The sequence below is a fragment of the Salmo salar genome, chromosome ssa06 (genome assembly GCF_905237065.1).
Source record: "Salmo salar chromosome ssa06, Ssal_v3.1, whole genome shotgun sequence".
NCBI lineage: Eukaryota > Metazoa > Chordata > Actinopteri > Salmoniformes > Salmonidae > Salmo > Salmo salar.
The window spans coordinates 12862395-12881561 of NC_059447.1; the positions used below are offsets into that span (position 1 = coordinate 12862395).

The 19167-nt window shown below is 44.9% G+C and overlaps 1 protein-coding gene across 3 annotated transcripts in view; it reads left to right on the forward strand.

Annotated features, from left to right (window-relative positions):
• The window catches only part of LOC106593064 (sodium-dependent neutral amino acid transporter B(0)AT2), a 42633-nt gene that overhangs the window by 14592 nt on the left and 8874 nt on the right, over nt 1-19167 (forward strand). For all 3 annotated transcript variants that reach the window (XR_006770148.1, XR_006770149.1, XM_045719786.1), the window contains exons 5-10: nt 1619-1794; nt 5269-5379; nt 5672-5913; nt 7927-8107; nt 9607-9808; nt 10618-10777. Coding sequence is in view for 1 of the 3 variants with exons in the window: in XM_045719786.1 (XP_045575742.1) it covers nt 1619-1794; nt 5269-5379; nt 5672-5913; nt 7927-8107; nt 9607-9808; nt 10618-10777 (1072 nt within the window). In the remaining 2 variants the exon portion in view is untranslated. The remainder of the gene's footprint in view (nt 1-1618; nt 1795-5268; nt 5380-5671; nt 5914-7926; nt 8108-9606; nt 9809-10617; nt 10778-19167) is intronic.

The following is a 19167-nucleotide window of genomic DNA, read 5'->3' on the forward strand; positions in this document are numbered from 1 at the left end:
TTTATTCCTAACAAAGACTGCCAACTTCGCCAAATGGGGGATGATTTAACAAAAGCACATTTGCGAAAAAAGCACAATCGTTGCACGACTGTACCTAACCATAAACATCAATGCCTTTCTTAAAATCATTACACAGAAGTATATATTTTTCAACCTGCATATTTAGCTAAAAGAAATCCAGGTTAGCAGGCAATATTAACTAGGTGAAATTGTGTCATTTTGCGTTCATTGCACGCAGAGTCAGGGTATATGCAACAGTTTGGACCGCCTGGCTCGTTGTGAACTAATTTGCCAGAATTTTACGTAATTATGACATAACATTGAAGGTTGTGCAATGTAACAGGAATATTTAGACTTCGGGATGCCGCCCGTTAGATAAAATACGGAACGGTTCCGTATTTCACTGAAAGAAAAAACTTTTGTTTTTGAGATGATAGTTTCCAGATTCGACCATATTAATGACCTAAGACTCGTATTTCTGTGTGTTTATTATATTATAATTAAGTCTATGATTTGATAGAGCAGTCTGAATGAGCGGTGGTAGGCACCAGCAGGCTCGTAAGCATTCATTCAAACAGCACTTTTGTGCGTTTTGCCAGCAGCTCTTCGCAATGATTCAAACATTGCGCTGTTTATGACTTCAAGCCTATCAACTCCCAAGATTAGGCTGGTGTAACTGATGTGAAATGGCTAGCTAGTTAGCGGGGTGCGCGCTAATAGCGTTTCAAACGTCACTCGCTCTGAGACTTGGTCTGCATAGGTAACGCTGCTTCGAGGGTGGCTGTTGTCAATGTGTTCCTGGTTCGAGCCCAGGTAGGAGCGAGGAGAGGGACGGAAGTTATACTGTTACACTGGCAATACCAAAGTGCCAATAAGAACATCCAATAGTCAAAGGTATATGAAATACAAATCATATAGAGAGAAATAGTCCTATAATTCCTATAATAACAACAACCTAAAACTTCTTACCTGGGAATATTGAAGACTCATGTTAAAAGGAACCACCAGCTTTCATATGTTCTCATGTTCTGAGCAAGGCACTTAAACGTTAGCTTTCTTACGTGGCACATATTGCACTTTTACTTTCTTCTCCAACACTTTGTTTTTGCATTATTTAAACCAAATTGAACATGTTTCATTATTTATTTGAGGCTAAATTGATTTTATTGATGTATTCTATTAAGTTAAAATAAGTGTTCATTCAGTATTGTTGTAATTGTCATTATTACAAATAAATAAATCAAAAAATCGGCCGATTAATCGGTATCGGCCTTTCGGGCCCTCCAATAATCGGTATCGGTATCGGCGGTGAAAAAAATCATAATCGGTCGACCTCTAGTGTGTAGTATAGTATTTTGTCCCCACAAGGTTAGTTGTACAAGACTGTGTGTGTGGTGTGTCGTGTGTGCGTGTGCGGTTAATATCATGCTTCTCCTTATTTGTGTTTAGATGTGTAATGGACACATTACACATCTAAACATGTATTCTACAAGAGCAGGGTTTGTGTATGTAAACTATAAATCGCTCTCCCTCTCACTCACTCTCTTTCACTCCCCCTCTCTCTCTATCTCTCACTTCCTCCCTCCTCTCTGTCTTTCTCTCTCTCTCTGTCTGTCAGTAAAGGAATGCTCAGGTAGCTCCCCAACCTCATACTTCTGGTTCCGGAAGGCTCTAGACATCACAGACTCCATCGATGAGTCTGGTGAGTTTAACCCCATCATGACGGGCTGTCTGCTGGCTGCCTGGGCCATCGTCTGTCTAGCCATGATCAATGGCATCAAGTCCTCTGCCAAGGTAAGGACACTCTCAGTTCATCTTTTTTACAACATATAGCATGTTACAAACAGTATAACTGGTCACCACCTGCCTTGACCCTCAGTAGTGTCGCCCCCGGCAACCACTAACCATGATTATGGTAGGCTAGTAGTTAACACGCTAGCTGTGAAAGAAAGCGTCTGAATTCTGTTTTTGGCAAATGTTACTTTTAAATTGTTCAATGTTAATGTCCTCCTTCGTTGACCTTGTCTTGTTAAATGTTTTTTTTCATGTATAGTTTTTAAAAGAGAATGTAGAATGTCTTTTGATAAATATTGATTTAATCCAATATATTATGGTACTTAGTCTGTGTCTGTCACGTCCTGGCCAGTATAAGGTTAATTGTTTTTGTAGTTTGGTCAGGACGTGGCAGAGGGTATTTGTTTTATGTGGTTCGGGGTGTTGTGTTTGTGTAAAGGGTGTTTGATTTAGTATTTCCGGGTTTTGGTTTATGTTTAGTTAATTCTATGGTTAGTCTAGTGTGTGTGTTTCTATGTTTGGTTGATTGGGATTGGGACTCTCAGTTGAAGGCAGGTGTTGTCTATCTGCCTTTGATTGAGAGTCCCATATATTAGGGTGTGTTTGTATGTGTTATTTGTGGGTGATTATTCTGTGTATAGCCTTGTGCCTTACCAGACTGTTTATTTGTCGAGTGTTCGTTTTTCGTGTTTTGTTATTTTGTACGTTCATTTTTGAGATTAATTAAAAATCAAGATGAGCATTCACGTACCTGCTGCGTTTTGGTCCTCATTCACCGACAACAGCCGTGACAGAATCACCCACCACTCAAGGACCAAGCAGCAGAAGAAGGAGCAGAGGGAATTCGAGTTGGACTGGAGGGAGAAATGGACCTGGGAGGAAGTTCTGGACGGGGCCGGACCTTGGCACCAGGCTGGGGATTATCGACGCCCGCAGTGGGAAATTGAGGCAGCCAAGGCGGAGAGGCGGTGGTACGAGGCCAAGTACGCGCTGAAGGAGAAGCACGAGAGGCACCCCCAAGAGAATTTTTTGGGGGGGCACACGGGTAGTTTGGCTAGGCGTAAGAAGAGCCGGAAGCCAGCTACCCGTGGTTATATGGAGGAGCGTATGGGGTGGAGAGCGCTATGTTTCGCTGAGGAGCGCACTATCTCACCCATACGCACGCACAGTCCGGTGCGCGTTATTCCAGCCCCTCGCAGGTGCCGTGCTAGAGCGGGCATCCAGCCTGGTAGGAGGATGCCTGCGCAGCGCATCTGGTCGCCGGTACGCCTCCGAGGACCAGGCTACCCAACTCCCGCTCTACGCACGGCTACCATCAGGCCCCTGCACAGCCCAGTCTGCCCTGTACGGGCACCCCGCTCGTACAGGGCTACTAGTTCCATCCAGCCAAGACGGGTTGTGCAGGAGGTAAGATCGAGACCGACTGTGCGCCTCCATAGCCCTGGGTTTCCAGCTCCTGTCTCTCGTGCGGACCCGGAAGTGCGTCAACCCTTTCCGACTCGTCCTGTTCCCGTTCCCCGCACTAGCCTGGAGGTGTGTGTACATAATCTGGTAAGCCCAGTACCAGCACCACGCACCAGGCTACAAGTGCGTCAACCCAGCCTCGCCAGTCAACAGTCTTCATCAGAGCTGCCCGCCAGTCAACAGTCATCATCAGAGCTGCCCGCCAGTCAACAGTCATCGTCAGAGCTGCCCGCCAGTCAACAGTCATCGTCAGAGCTGCCCGCCAGTCAACAGTCATCGTCAGAGCTGCCCGCCAGTCAACAGTCATCGTCAGAGCTGCCCGCCAGTCAACAGTCATCGTCAGAGCTGCCCGCCAGTCAACAGTCATCGTCAGAGCTGCCCGCCAGTCAACAGTCATCGTCAGAGCTGCCCGCCAGTCAACAGTCATCGTCAGAGCTGCCCGCCAGTCAACAGTCATCGTCAGAGCTGCCCGCCAGTCAACAGTCGTCAGAGGTCAGACTGCGCTGAACTGCCGGAGTGGCCAGACTGCGCTGAACTGCCGGAGTGGCCAGACTGCGCTGAACTGCCGGAGTGGCCAGACTGCGCTGAACTGCCGGAGTGGCCAGACTGCGCTGAACTGCCGGAGTGGCCAGACTGCGCTGAACTGCCGGAGTGGCCAGACTGCCCTGAACTGCCGGAGTGGCCAGACTGCCCTGAACTGCCGGAGTGGCCAGACTGCCCTGAACTGCCGGAGTGGCCAGACTGCCCTGAACTGCCGGAGTGGCCAGACTGCCCTGAACTGCCGGAGTGGCCAGACTGCCCTGAACTGCCGGAGTGGCCAGACTGCCCTGAACTGCCGGAGTGGCCAGACTGCCCTGAACTGTCCCGAGTGGCCAGACTGCCCAGACTGTCCCGAATTGCCAGACTGCCCAGACTGTCCCGAATTGCCAGACTGCCCAGACTGTCCCGAATTGCCAGACTGCCCAGACTGTCCCGAATTGCCAGACTGCCCAGACTGTCCCGAATTGCCAGACTGCCCAGACTGTCCCGAATTGCCAGACTGCCCCGACTGCCCCCCGGCGATGCCAGACTGCCCCGACTGCCCCCCGGCGATGCCAGACTGGCCCGACTGCCCCTCGGCGATGCCAGAGTGGCCCGACAGCCTGGAACGGCCGGAACCAGAGCCACCTCCAGAAATAGGTGGGTTGGGGAGGGGGGGTGTAGCACAGTGCCGTCGTTGACGGCAGCCACCCTCCCTTCCCTCCCTTTAGAAAAGGGGATTTTTTTTTTGGTGTTGCTTGGGGTTATTTTTTAAGGTGCTTCTGGGGTAGCACCTTTAAGGGGGGGGTACTGTCACGTCCTGGCCAGTATAAGGTTAATTGTTTTTGTAGTTTGGTCAGGACGTGGCAGAGGGTATTTGTTTTATGTGGTTCGGGGTGTTGTGTTTGTGTAAAGGGTGTTTGATTTAGTATTTCCGGGTTTTGGTTTATGTTTAGTTAATTCTATGGTTAGTCTAGTGTGTGTGTTTCTATGTTTGGTTGATTGGGGTTGGGACTCTCAGTTGAAGGCAGGTGTTGTCTATCTGCCTTTGATTGAGAGTCCCATATATTAGGGTGTGTTTGTATGTGTTATTTGTGGGTGATTATTCTGTGTATAGCCTTGTGCCTTACCAGACTGTTTATTTGTCGAGTGTTCGTTTTTCGTGTTTTGTTATTTTGTATGTTCATTTTTGAGATTAATTAAAAATCAAGATGAGCATTCACGTACCTGCTGCGTTTTGGTCCTCATTCACCGACAACAGCCGTGACAGTGTCCATGAACCCAGCCCTATATCTACCTATAGGTAAAGTTAAAGATACATTCTGGAATTGGGAAAAACAACAAAACGGCAACCCCACCACCTGTCCTGGTATACAGCTTAGGAATGGGGCTGGAGAAATACAACCTCTCCCAAATCCATAGACATATTTTACAATCTACATTAAAAGGACTGATGATTCCTAATTCGAATTGTAATTCTCTTCTCCATAGGTGATGTATTTCTCCTCAGTCTTCCCCTATGCTGTGCTGTTCATTTTCCTCATCAGAGGCTTGATGCTGGATGGAGCCATGGAGGGAATCGCCTACATGTTCTACCCTAAAGTAAGTACAATAATAACAATAATAATAATATATTTAATTGATTTTGCGCTTTTAATTACAAGTAGAATCTCAAAGATGTACAAAGATGCTTAAAAACAAGAATTAAGCACTCTGGAGAAGAGGACCAGAGAGGACCGGAATTTCTATTCACTTCCTGAATTGACAGAATATAAATAGAATAGAATTTAGTCTTATGCTGTCACGCTCTATCTCTCTCTCTCTCTCTTTTGTCTCTCTCTCTCTCTCTCTCTCTCTCTCTCTGTGTCTCTCTGTCTCTCTCTCTCTGTCTCAGATAGACATTTGGGCTGAGGTGCAGGTGTGGCGGCAGGCAGCCACACAGGTGTTCTTTGCCCTGGGCCTGGGCTACGGCTCTGTGATTGCCTACTCTTCCTACAACCCCATCCACAACAACTGTCACCGTGATGCTCTCATGGTCTCCTGCATCAACTTCATGACCTCAGTGCTCGCATCACTGGTGGTGTTCGTAGTGCTGGGCTTCAGGGCCAAGAACATTGTCCTGAACTGCATCACCCAGTAAGTATGGAGTCAAGGGGGGATTGTGGGTGTGTGTTTGTGAGTGAGTGAGAGAGAGAGAGAGAGAGAGACAGTGAAAGAGAGAGAGAGAGAGAAAGCGTTAGAGAGATTGTTGTTACTGTTGTCCGTTGACAATTTTGATTCTCATTTTTATTTTTTATATTGTAAATATCCAAAATAAGCTTTGGCAATATGTATATTGTTACGTCATGCCAATAAAGCAAATTGAATTGAATTGAATTGAGAGATAGAGACAGTGAAAGAAAGAGAGAGAGAGAGACTGTTTGTAGACCATGGAACTGAGAAGGTATGTGTAATGTCTGCTGCACATCTCATGGTTCTGTTGATGTTACACTCCTTGACTCGTGCTGGGGAAGGTTTCAGCCCAGTTTAAAGGGATAACTCCCTTCAGTGAAATAAGGCCCTCTTTTTTAAAATGTGTTTGCTTGTGTCTCAATAGTGTTGAATCTCCTTTCCTTTAAAGGGATAGTTCACCCAATTTACAAAATCCCATCGCTTTCCATAGACTTTCCTGCAGTCAAATGACCAAGTGGCCTCATGGGTGGACTGTTATTTATATTTTTCATAATTTCATAATTTATAAACATGATTTTTTTAAACCTGCAGAAAATCTGGTGTTTCTATGTCAACGGTTTTGTTATATTTCTGTCTTCTGTAATGTATATAAAGTGTAATATTGGGACGCAAACTCAAAACTGAATACATTTCAACTCTATATCTGACATGGTACAGGTGTCTTCTTGTTAAAGCCCATAACCATGTGTGTGACGTGTATACTTTGGTTTCAAAGTAAATTTGTTTAAGACTACATACAAACATTTTGTATGACCCTGATTTAGCCCACTGCAGTAGAAGGTTCATCTGTAAGCAGTCTATGGATGGGGTAAGACAGCTATTCATGCTTTGGTTTTGTTTGCCTGGTCACTGTCTCCAAATGCTAACTTTTTAGCATTTGTGCCACAAAACCAATGCAAGTCTATGTCTCCTGTATTAACATTTTTCACGCTTCGTGTCCAGATCATCTAAACTGTCGACAATTGATTGTGTTTCCCAACTCCAGTCCTCCAGTACCCCAAACAACACACATTTTTGTTTTAGCCCCGGACAAAAAAAATATATAATTAAACTTCAAAAAATGTGTACTGTTGGAGGAACGATGTTGGGAAACGCTGGTGTAGCTCAATGAAGTTACTTTAACAGGATTTGGATATAAAGTGTGAAAAATGCTAATAAAAATGCCATTTGGAGACCATTGGCCAGTTAAACTAAACCAAAGCATGGATTGCTGTCTTGCGTTGTCCATAGACTGCTTACAGGTTAATGAAAGCAAAATGTAATTTTGTTATTTCGGATGAACTATCCCTTTATAAAGCATGTCAATATTATGGAAACATATCCAAGACATGTCTATATGTACACTCTTAGAAAGAAAGGTGCTATTTAGAACCTTAAAGGGTTCTTCTTCAACTGTCCACATAGGAGAACCCTTTGAAGAAGTATTTTTGGTTGCAGGTAGAACCCTTTTGGTTCCAGTTTTTACAGAAGGTTCTACATGGAACCAAAAAGGGTTCTACCTGGGACCAAAAAAGGGGTTCTACCTGGAACCAAAAAGGTTCTCCTATGGGTCCATCTGAATAACCTTTTTGGAACCTTTTTTTTCTAAGAGTGTAAGCATACCTTCAAATAAAGTATTAGCGGTGTACCTGAAGGGAATTGCGATATGGAGAGCTTGGAATTATCATGTTCTATCTGCAATTTTGCCCAAATTGAGTTCTGGACATTTTCTTGTTCTGTTCAATGTTCTCTACCTATATAGTACTCTAAATACCCCAATTCATGTTGTTAAGTAAATAAGGATATGAGATAGAAATTGCTCACACAATTCAAAACAATAAGGGTTGGTAACTTTAAAGCCAATTATCTCAGAATCAACTTTTTACAGAAGGAACCTTATAATTCTAAGCTCAGGCTACGTCACCTCCCACCCTTCAGAAATGTGGGCCTGTTAAACGACATGGCCACACATGGAAGCAACCATCACTGGTGGCCGTGGTTCAACATGTCTGATCCTGCCTCCGTCACCATACCTGACTACAGAGAGTGGTACCATCACTACGGCTCCCAGGTGGGAACAAACATCACCGACTGTGACCTGGATGAGGAGATGAGCAAGGTGAGGGTTAGATTAGGTTTTAGGGGGTTTGTGGTCACAGACTGTGACCTGGATGAGGAGATGAGCAAGGTGAGGGTTAGATTAGGTTTTAGGGGGTTTGTGGTTCAAATCCTATCTTCATAAATAATGGAGAAAGGAGTCCTTTGTAATGTAGGCACAAAGTTATTTATAAGGAGCTGTCTTTACCTCCCTCTAACTGTTTCCCCTGCCTTGTATTCCCTCTCTTTCTTCACCCCTTACAACCTCCTGTTAACACCTTGCCCCTTCCCTCATTCTCTCCCTCCCTCCCTCCCTCCCTTGTTCTCTCCCTCCCTCGTTCTCTCCCTCATCCCCCCTCCCTCCAGCTCTCCCAATTTCTCTCCCTCCCTCCCTCGTCCCCCCCTCCCTTGTTCGCTATCCCCCATCCCGTGTTCCCTCCCTCGTTCTCTCCCTCCCTCCCTCCCGCGTTCTCTCTCCCACGTTCTCTCCCTCCCTCGTTCTCTCCTTTGTTTGTTCCCTCGTTCCCCCATTCTCCCTCCCTCCCATGTTCTCCCCTCCCTCCCTCCGTCCCTCCCTCCCTTTCTCTATTCCATTTTTAACCCCCTCTCTAACCCCTCTCTAACCCGTCTCTAACCCCTCTCTAACCCATATCAAACCCCTCTATAACCCATATCTAACCCCTCTATAACCCATTTTCAAACCCATCTCTAACAAATTCTCTAACCCATATCTAACCCATCTCTAACCCCTCTCTAACCCATCTCTAGCAAATTCTCTAACCCATATCTAACCCCTCTCTAACCCATATCTCGCTCAAACCCTCTTAATTTCAATACTTTATTGAGAAAGGCAGGTTGCAAATATCAACATACTCCATATAGAATACAGTTTACAAATATCAACATATTCCACATAGAATACAGGTTACAAATATCAACATATTCCACATAGAATACAGGTTACAAATATCAACATATTCCACATAGAATACAGTTTACAAATATCAACATATTCCACATGGAATACAGGTTACAAATATCAACATATTCCACATGGAATACAGGTTACAAATATCATCATATTCCACATAGAATACAGGTTACAAATATCATCATATTCCACATAGAATACAGGTTACAAATATCAACATATTCCACATAGAATACAGTTTACAAATATCAACATATTCCACATGGAATACAGGTTACAAATATCAACATATTCCACATAGAATACAGGTTACAAATATCATCATATTCCACATAGAATACAGGTTACAAATATCAACATATTCCTCATAGAATACAGGTTACAAATATCAACATATTCCACATAGAATACAGGTTACAAATATCATCATATTCCACATAGAATACAGGTTACAAATATCAACATGCTCCACATAGAATACAGGTTACAAATATCAACATACTCCACATAGAATACAGGTTACAAATATCAACATACTCCACATAAAATAAAGTGTTTGTCCCTCTTGTCCCTCTCTCTCTAACCCCCAGGGTGTGGAAGGGACGGGCCTGGCGTTCATTGCCTTCACAGAGGCCATGGCCCAGTTCCCTGCCAGCCCCTTCTGGTCCACGCTCTTCTTCCTCATGCTGCTCAACCTGGGCATGAGCACCATGTTCGGCACCATGCAGGGGATCCTCACCCCCCTCATGGACAACTTCAGCCTGCTGGGACGCCACCGGACCATGCTCACTGGTAATACACACATATTCTCACACACCAATGCACCAATACACAAATGCACCCGCGTACACACACGTGCGCACACACACTCAATGTACTTGTTAGAATTTTTGGTGTTTTAGTTTGTAGTTGTGCTCTTTGTCTGTCTTTGAAACATTTAGTCTGTGCGACACTAAATAGCTGTGTTTTCTGTCATTATGGTTCAGTGCGTCACTAAATAGCTGTGTTCTTTGTCATTATGGTTCAGTGAGTCACTAAATAGCTGTGTTCTTTGTCATTATGATTCAGTGAGTCACTAAATAGCTGTGTTCTTTGTCATTATGGTTCAGTGAGTCACTAAATAGCTGTGTTCTTTGTCATTATGGTTCAGTGTGTCACTAAATAGCTGTGTTCTTTGTCATTATGATTCAGTGTGTCACTAAATAGCTGTGTTCTTTGTCATTATGGTTCAGTGTGTCACTAAATAGCTGTGTTCTTTGTCATTATGGTTCATTGTGTCACTAAATAGCTGTGTTCTTTGTCATTATGATTCAGTGAGTCACTAAATAGCTGTATTCTTTGTCATTATGGTTCAGTGAGTCACTAAATAGCTGTGTTCTTTGTCATTATGGTTCAGTGAGTCACTAAATAGCTGTGTTCTTTGTCATTATGGTTCAGTGAGTCACTAAATAGCTGTGTTCTTTGTCATTATGATTCAGTGTGTCACTAAATAGCCGTGTTCTTTGTCATTATGATTCAGTGTGTCACTAAATAGCTGTGTTCTTTGTCATTATGGTTCAGTGAGTCACTAAATAGCTGTGTTCTTTGTCATTATGGTTCAGTGTGCAGCTGTGCTCTGGGCTTTGTGATCGGACTTTTGTTTACCCAGCGCTCGGGGAACTACTTTGTGACGATGTTCGATGACTACTCTGCCACCTTGCCCCTGATCATCGTGGTGGTCTTTGAGACATTCGCTGTGGCCTGGGTGTACGGAGCTGACCGGTAAGACCTCCAAATGTGTTTACCAATACCAATGTATTAGTATAATACCAGTGTATTAGTATAATACCAATGTATTAGTATAATACCAATGTATTAGTACAATACCAATGTATTCCTATAATACCAATGTATTAGTATAATACCAATGTATTCGTATAATACCAATGTATTAGTATAATACCAGTGTATTAGTATAATACCAATGTATAATACCAATGTATTCGTATAATACCAATGTATTCGTATAATACCAATGTATTAGTATAATACCAGTGATGTACAGTACTCCTTTCTATGAATAATTTATTCATGTTTTCTTTTCTATGTCACATTGAATTAATTACAACAACAACAATAATTACAACAAATATTTGCGATGTCCCTCCGTAATACTGTATGATCCTGCCTACTTCCTGGATCATGTCCCACACTGTTTTTGAATTGGGCTTCAAGATTATAAAATCAAATTCATCAAAATGCAGCCATTTAAGATATACACTGAGTGTGCAAAACAACAATACCTGCTCTTTACATGACAGACTGACCAGGTGAATCCAGGTGAAAGCTATAATCCCTTATTGATGTCACTTGTTCCCGTGTGGCTCAGTTACAATTACATTTAAGTTATTTAGCAGACGCTCTTATCCAGAGCGACTTACAAATTGGTGCATTCACCTTATGATATCCAGTGGAACAACCACTTTACAATAGTGCATCTAAATCTTTTAGGGGGGGGTTAGAAGGATTACTTTATCCTATCCTAGGTATTCCTTAAAGAGGTGGGGTTTCAGGTGTCTCCGGAAGGTGGTGATTGACTCCGCTGTCCTGGCGTCGTGAGGGAGCTTGTTCCACCATTGGGGTGCCAGAGCAGCGAACAGTTTTGACTGGGCTGAGCGGGAACTGTGCTTCCTCAGAGGTAGGGAGGCGAGCAGGCCAGAGGTGGATGAACGCAGTGCCCTTGTTTGGGTGTAGGGCCTGATCAGAGCCTGAAGGTACGGAGGTGCCGTTCCCCTCACAGCTCCGTAGGCAAGCACCATGGTCTTGTAGCGGATGCGAGCTTCAACTGGAAGCCAGTGGAGAGAGCGGAGGAGCGGGGTGACGTGAGAGAACTTGGGAAGGTTGAACACCAGACGGGCTGCGGCATTCTGGATGAGTTGTAGGGGTTTAATGGCACAGGCAGGGAGCCCAGCCAACAGCGAGTTGCAGTAATCCAGACGGGAGATGACAAGTGCCTGGATTAGGACCTGCGGCGCTTCCTGTGTGAGGCAGGGTCGTACTCTGCGAATGTTGTAGAGCATGAACCTACAGGATCGGGTCACCGCCTTGATGTTAGTGGAGAACGACAGGGTGTTGTCCAGGGTCACGCCAAGGTTCTTAGCACTCTGGGAGGAGGACACAAGGGAGTTGTCAACCGTGATGTCGAGATCATGGAACGGGCAGTCCTTCCCCGGGAGGAAGAGCAGCTCCGTCTTGCCGAAGTTCAGCTTGAGGTGGTGATCCGTTATCCACACTGATATGTCTGCCAGACATGCAGAGATGCGATTCGCCACCTGGTTATCAGAAGGGGGAAAGGAGAAGATTAATTGTGTGTCGTCTGCATAGCAATGATAGGAGAGACCATGTGAGGATATGACAGAGCCAAGTGACTTGGTGTATAGCGAGAATAGGAGAGGGCCTAGAACAGAGCCCTGGGGGACACCAGTGGTGAGAGCACGTGGTGCGGAGACAGATTCTCGCCACGCCACCTGGTAGGAGCGACCTGTCAGGTAGGACGCAATCCAAGCGTGGGCCACGCCGGAGATGCCCAACTCGGAGAGGGTGGAGAGGAGGATCTGATGGTTCACAGTATCAAAGGCAGCAGATAGGTCTAGAAGGATGAGAGCAGAGGAGCGAGAGTTAGCTTTAGCAGTGCGGAGAGCCTCCGTGATACAGAGAAGAGCAGTCTCAGTTGAATGACCAGTCTTGAAACCTGACTGATTTGGATCAAGAAGGTCATTCTGAGAGAGATAGCAGGAGAGCTGGCCAAGGACGGCACGTTCAAGAGTTTTGGAGAGAAAAGAAAGAAGGGATACTAGTCTGTAGTTGTTGACATCGGAGGGATCGAGTGTAGGTTTTTTCAGAAGGGGTGCAACTCTTGCTCTCTTGAAGACGGAAGGGACGTAGCCAGCGGTCAAGGATGAGTTGATGAGCGAAGTGAGGTAAGGGAGAAGGTCTCCGGAAATGGTCTGGAGAAGAGAGGAGGGGATAGGGTCAAGCGGGCAGGTTGTTGGGCGGCCGGCCGTCACAAGACGCGAGATTTCATCTGGAGAGAGAGGGGAGAAAGAGGTCAAAGCACAGGGTAGGGCAGTGTGAGCAGGACCAGCGGTGTCGTTTGACTTAGCCAACGAGGATCGGATGTCGTCAACCTTCTTTTCAAAATGGTTGACGAAGTCATCCGCAGAGAGGGGGGGGGGAGGAGGATTCAGGAGGGAGGAGAAGGTGGCAAAGAGCTTCCTAGGGTAAGAGGCAGATGCTTGGAATTTAGAGTGGTAGAAAGTGGCTTTAGCAGCAGAGACAGAAGAGGAAAATGTAGAGAGGAGGGAGTGAAAGGATGCCAGGTCCGCAGGGAGGCGAGTTTTCCTCCATTTCCGCTCGGCTGCCCGGAGCCCTGTTCTGTGAGCTCGCAATGAGTCGTCGAGCCACGGAGCAGGAGGGGAGGACCGAGCCGGCCTGGAGGATAGGGGACATAGAGAGTCAAAGGATGCAGAAAGGGAGGAGAGGAGGGTTGAGGAGGCAGAATCAGGAGATAGGTTGGAGAAGGTTTGAGCAGAGGGAAGAGATGATAGGATGGAAGAGGAGAGAGTAGCGGGAAAGAGAGAGCGAAGGTTGGGACGGCGCAATACCATCCGAGTAGGGGCAGAGTGAGAAGTGTTGGATGAGAGCGAGAGGGAAAAGGATACAAGGTAGTGGTCGGAGACTTGGAGGGGAGTTGCAATGAGATTAGTGGAAGAACAGCATCTAGTAAAGATGAGGTCAAGCGTATTGCCTGCCTTGTGAGTAGGGGGGGAAGGTGAGAGGGTGAGGTCAAAAGAGGAGAGGAGTGGAAAGAAGGAGGCAGAGAGGAATGAGTCAAAGGTAGACGTGGGGAGGTTAAAGTCACCCAGAACTGTGAGAGGTGAGCCATTCTCAGGAAAGGAACTTATCAAGGCGTCAAGCTCATTGATGAACTCTCCAAGGGAACCTGGAGGGCGATAAATGATAAGGATGTTAAGCTTGAAAGGGCTGGTAACTGTGACAGCATGGAATTCAAAGGAGGCGATAGACAGATGGGTCAGGGGAGAAAGAGAGAATGTCCACTTGGGAGAGATGAGGATCCCAGTGCCACCACCCCGCTGACCAAAAGCTCTCGGGGTGTGCGAGAAACGTGGGCAGACGAGGAGAGAGCAGTAGGAGTAGCAGTGTTATCTGTGGTAATCCATGTTTCCGTCAGCGCCAAGAAGTCGAGCGACTGGAGGGTAGCATAGGCTGAGATGAACTCTGCCTTGTTGGCCGCAGACCGGCAGTTCCAGAGGCTGCCGGAGACCTGGAACTCCACGTGGGTCGTGCGCGCTGGGACCACCAGGTTAGAGTGGCAGCGGCCACGCGGTGTGAAGCGTTTATATGGCCTGTGCAGAGGGGAGAGAACAGGGATAGACAGACACATAGTTGACAGGCTACAGAAGAGGCTACGCTAATGCAAAGGAGATTGGAATGACAAGTGGACTACACGTCTCGACTACACGTCTCTGACTACATGTCAGTTGGTAGAGCATGGTGTTTGCAACGCCAGGGTTGTGGGTTTGATTCCCATGGGGGACCAGTACGGGGGGGAAAAATAAAAAAATGTAGGAAATGTATGCATTCACTACTGTAAGGCGCTCTGGATAAGAGTGTCTGCTAAATGACTAAAATGTTGTTAAATCCACTTCAATCAGTGTAGAGGAGGAGACAGGTTACAAAAGGCTGTTTAAGCCTTGATACAATTGAGACCTGAATTGTGTATGTGTTCCATTCAGAGGGTGACTGGGCAAGATAAAATATTTACTGTAAGTGCCTTTGAACGGGGTATGGCAATAGATGTAATAGACACCGGTTTGAGTGTGTCAAGAACTGAAACGCTGCTGGGTTTTTTCAAGCTCAACAGTTTCCCAGATGTATAAAGAATGGTCTACCACCCAAAGGACATCCAGCCAACTTGACACAACTGTAGGAAGCATTGGAGTCAACATTGGCCAGCATTCCTGTGGAATGTTTTTGACACCTTGTAGACTCCATGCCCCAATGAAATGAGGCTGTTCTGAGGGCAAAAGGGGGTGTAAACTCAACAGGAAAGTGTTCCTAATGTTTGGTATACTTAGTGTATGTAAAATGATATTTCTATTCATGGTTTAATTTACTTCTAACTGTTGCCTTTCATGAAGGTTTTTGATTGCGTTTTCTTTTTTGTAATTGAAAACCTTCATGGATGGCACTGGGTAGATGTAAATTAACCCATCATACAAATATTAGATTACATACATTTTAAATGACTGCGTTTTGATGAATTTGATAATATAATCTTGAAGGCCATTCAAAAACGGATTGGGACATGATCCAGAAAGTAGGCGGGACTTTCATACCATAAGATGGAAATGATTTCTGTGTATGTATGGTGTTGTACAGTGTAGGAACAGATTGTTACATAGTACTTACAACTCTGACCCCTAGTGGTAGTTTGTGCAATTACACATTGAATTGTCATGTTTTCCAATGTGATTATGGTATAAAGTTTAACACACTATGTTATAACGACTTTGTTGTCGAAAGGGGGACTGTCTTAACTTTACTTCCACTCTACCTTTCCAATCCCATATCAACCCCATAGCCCTGGGCCCTAGGCACTTGTGTAGATCTGAGAGGATTGGATAGGTGGTAGCTTTAGCCTGACCTCTGATGTAGGTCAAAAATACACAGGTTAGGACAATGTAATAATTCCATTGCTGATTCTACAGGATTAGTATTGTAAATGTGACCAGCGGTCAAGACATTAAGTAATAAAGTGGCTGTAGTGGCTGCCATTTTAAACACATTTAAATGAATAGAATGAGAGAAAAACGGTTATGTACTTGCTGAGTAGTTAGCTGAAACTTTCTGCAATGCTAACATCCACTTCCTTTCATTTTCTCTCGCATTGCTAGTCCCATTGTTTAGATATTTCTGCTTTTATGCAACGACTTATGGGATGTTAGAATTCTCTTGTCCTAACCTGTAGATTTTCAACCTTTTGTATTTATTTTTCTATTGAAACTTTCTTTTAGTAGGGAAGACATATTGAGACCTATGTCTCTTTTACAAATGTGCCCAACATAATACAACATCGTAATATATACTGCTCAAAATAATAAAGGGAACACTTAAACAACACATCCTAGATCTGAATGAAAGAAATAATCTTATTAAATACATTTTTCTTTACATAGTTGAATGTGCTGACAACAAAATCACACAAAAATAATCAATGTAAATCCAATTTATCAACCCATGGAGGTCTGGATTGGGAATAACACTCAAAATTAAAGTGGAAAACCACACTACAGGCTGATCCAACTTTGATGTAATGTCCTTAAAACAAGTCAAAATGAGGCTCAGTAGTGTGTATGGCCTCCACGTGCCTGTATGACCTCCCTACAATGCCTGGGCATGCTCCTGATGAGGTGGCGGATGGTCTCCTGAGGGATCTCCTCCCAGACCTGGACTAAAGCATCCGCCAACTCCTGGACAGTCTGTGGTGCAACGTGGCGTTGGTGGATGGAGCGAGACATGATGTCCCAGATGTGCTCAATTGGATTCAGGTCTGGGGAACGGGCGGGCCAGTCCATAGCATCAATGCCTTCCTCTTGCAAGTACTGCTGACACACTCCAGCCACATGAGGTCTAGCATTGTCTTGCATTAGGAGTAACCCAGGGCCAACCGCACCAGCATATGGTCTCACAAGGGGTCTGAGGATCTCATCTCGGTACCTAATGGCAGTCAGGCTACCTCTGGCGAGCACATGGAGGGCTGTGCGGCCCCCCAAAGAAATGCCACCCCACACCATGACTGACCCACCGCCAAACCGGTCATGCTGGAGGATGTTGCAGGCAGCAGAACGTTCTCCACGGCGTCTCCAGACTCTGTCACGTCTGTCACATGTGCTCAGTGTGAACCTGTTTTCATCTGTGAAGAGCACAGGGCACCAGTGGCGAATTTGCCAATCTTGGTGTTCTCTGGCAAATGCCAAACGTCCTGCACGGTGTTGGGCTGTAAGCACAACCCCCACCTGTGGACGTTGGGCCCTCATACCACCTTCATGGAGTCTGTTTCTGACCAATTGAGCAGACACATGCACATTTGTGGCCTGCTGGAGGTCATTTTGCAGGGCTCTGGCAGTGCTTCTCCTGCTCCTCCTTGCACAAAGGCGGAGGTAGCGGTCCTGCTGCTGGGTTGTTGCCCTCCTACGGCCTCCTCCACGTCTCCTGATGTACTGGCCTGTCTCCTGGTAGCGCCTCCATGCTCTAGACACTACGCTGACAGACACAGCAAACCTTCTTGCCACAGCTCGCATTGATGTGCCATCCTGGATGAGCTGCACTACCTATGCCACTTGTGTGGGTTGTAGACTCCGTCTCATGCTACCACTAGAGTGAAAGCACCGCCAGCATTCAAAAGTGACCAAAACATCAGCCAGGAAGCATAGGAACTGAGAAGTGGTCTGTGTTCCCCACCTGCAGAACCACTCCTTTATTGGGGGTGTCTTGCTAATTGCCTATAATTTCCACCTGTTGTCTATTCCATTTGCACAACAGCATGTGAAATGTATTGTCAATCAGTGTTGCTTCCTAAGTGGACAGTTTGATTTCACAGAAGTGTGATTGACTTGGAGTTACATTGTGTTGTTTAAGTGTTCCCTTTATTTTTTTGAGCAGTGTATATATATATATATATACAGTACCAGTCAAAGTTGGGACATACCTACTCATTCAAGGTTTTTTCTTTATTTTACTATTTTCTACATTGTAGAATAATAGTGACGACATCAAAATTATGAAATAACACATATGGAATCATGTAGTAACCAAAAAAGAGTTAACCTCTATGGGCTAGGTGGGACGCAAGCGTCCCACCCGTGGTGCACTCCATCAACAGCAGGTGCATTTCAAGAGCGGCAAATTTGAATCCAAATAAATGTCAAAATTCAAATTTTTCAAACATACAACTATTTTACACCCTTTGAAAGATAAACATCTCCTTAATCTAACCACGTTTTACGATTTCAAAAAGGTTTTACGGCGAAAGCATAAATTTAGAGTATGTTAGGACAGTACATTTACAAGAGTTGTGTGTAATGTTGTGCCAATTCAAAGACAGGCGTCACCAAAACCATAAAATCAGCTAAAATGATGCACTAACCTTTTACAATCTCCAACAGATGACACTCCTAGGACATTATGTTAGACAATGCATGCATTTTTAGTTCTATCAAGTTCATATTTATATCCAAAAACAGCGTTTTACTGTGGCGTTGATGTTCAGGAAATCGTTTCCCTCCAATAACCGGCATTCAAGTCAGCACCACAAATTAAATAATTAAAATTAGAAAACATTCGTAAAATATTATATTGTCATTTAAAGAATTATAGATTTACATCTCTTGAACGCAATCAACTTGCCAGATTTAAAAATAACCTTACTGGGAAATCACACTTTGCAATAATCTGAGCACTGCGCCCAGAAAAATACGCGTTGCGATACAGACTAGCCGCCATGTTGGGGAGATCTAAAATCGAAAATACTATGTAAATAATCCATTACCTTTGATTCTCTTCATCAGATGTCACTTCCAGGTATCACAGGTCCATAACGAATGTAGTTTTGTTCAAAAAAGCTCATCATTTATGTCCAAAAATCTCCGTCTTGTTAGCACATGATCTAAGCCCGCCGGACTTCACTTCATGAACGAGGGGAAAAAATATATTTACGTTCGTTCAAACATGTCAAACGTTGTATAGCATAAATCATTAGGGCCTTTTTTAACCAGAACATGAATAATATTCAAGGTGGACGAGTGCATTCTCTTTTATAACGTATTGGAACGAGGGTACCCAACATGAACTCGCGCGCCAGGTGTCTAATGGGCCATCATCGTTCCATGGCTCTTGTTCGGTCAGATCTCCCTCCAGAAGACTCAAAACACTTTGTAAAGGCTGGTGACATCTAGTGGAAGCAATAGGAAGTGCCAAAATATTCCTCAGCCCCTGTGTTTTTCAATGGCATAGGTTTAAAGGTAATACAACACATCAGGTATCCACTTCCTGTCAGAATCTGTCTCAGGGTTTTGCCTGCCAAATGAGTT